Here is a 295-nt window from a genome sequence, read left to right as displayed (position 1 = left end):
GGAAGAGGAGGAGGAGGAGGGAGGCTGGTCCCTACCTGGCTGGATGTTCTCCCGGATGATGGAGACGTGGTCATCCCTGTCAGGGCGCGTGTGCTCGTGCCAAAACCCGATGACGTGGCCCAGCTCGTGCACCACGATGCCGAATTTGTCACAGTTTTTGCCGATGGAGATGGCTTGGGGTCCCCCGCCGCGGCGGCCCACGTAGGAACAGCACCTTGGAGGGGGGGAGGTGGGTGGCACCGAGCGAGCTCTGGCTCTCCGGGGGGATGCTGCTGTGGTGTGGGCACCCCCAAGT

General features: G+C 65.1%; 1 protein-coding gene across 1 annotated transcript in view; it reads right to left on the bottom strand.

Annotated features, from left to right (window-relative positions):
- The window catches only part of LOC104514013 (bone morphogenetic protein 1-like), a gene marked incomplete at both ends in the record, with an annotated part of 1,763 nt that extends 1,549 nt beyond the window's left edge, over positions 1-214 (bottom strand). Inside the window, one exon of the mRNA XM_010157531.1 lies at positions 36-214. Within this exon, the coding sequence (XP_010155833.1) occupies positions 36-214 (179 nt within the window). The remainder of the gene's footprint in view (positions 1-35) is intronic.
- Between the last annotated feature and the right edge of the window lie 81 nt (positions 215-295).

The sequence above is a fragment of the Eurypyga helias genome, unplaced genomic scaffold (assembly GCF_000690775.1).
Source record: "Eurypyga helias isolate BGI_N326 unplaced genomic scaffold, ASM69077v1 scaffold17228, whole genome shotgun sequence".
Taxonomy (NCBI): Eukaryota; Metazoa; Chordata; class Aves; order Eurypygiformes; family Eurypygidae; genus Eurypyga; species Eurypyga helias.
Note: the sequence above shows the minus strand (reverse complement) of the source record. Positions and strands in the feature narration are given on the sequence as shown.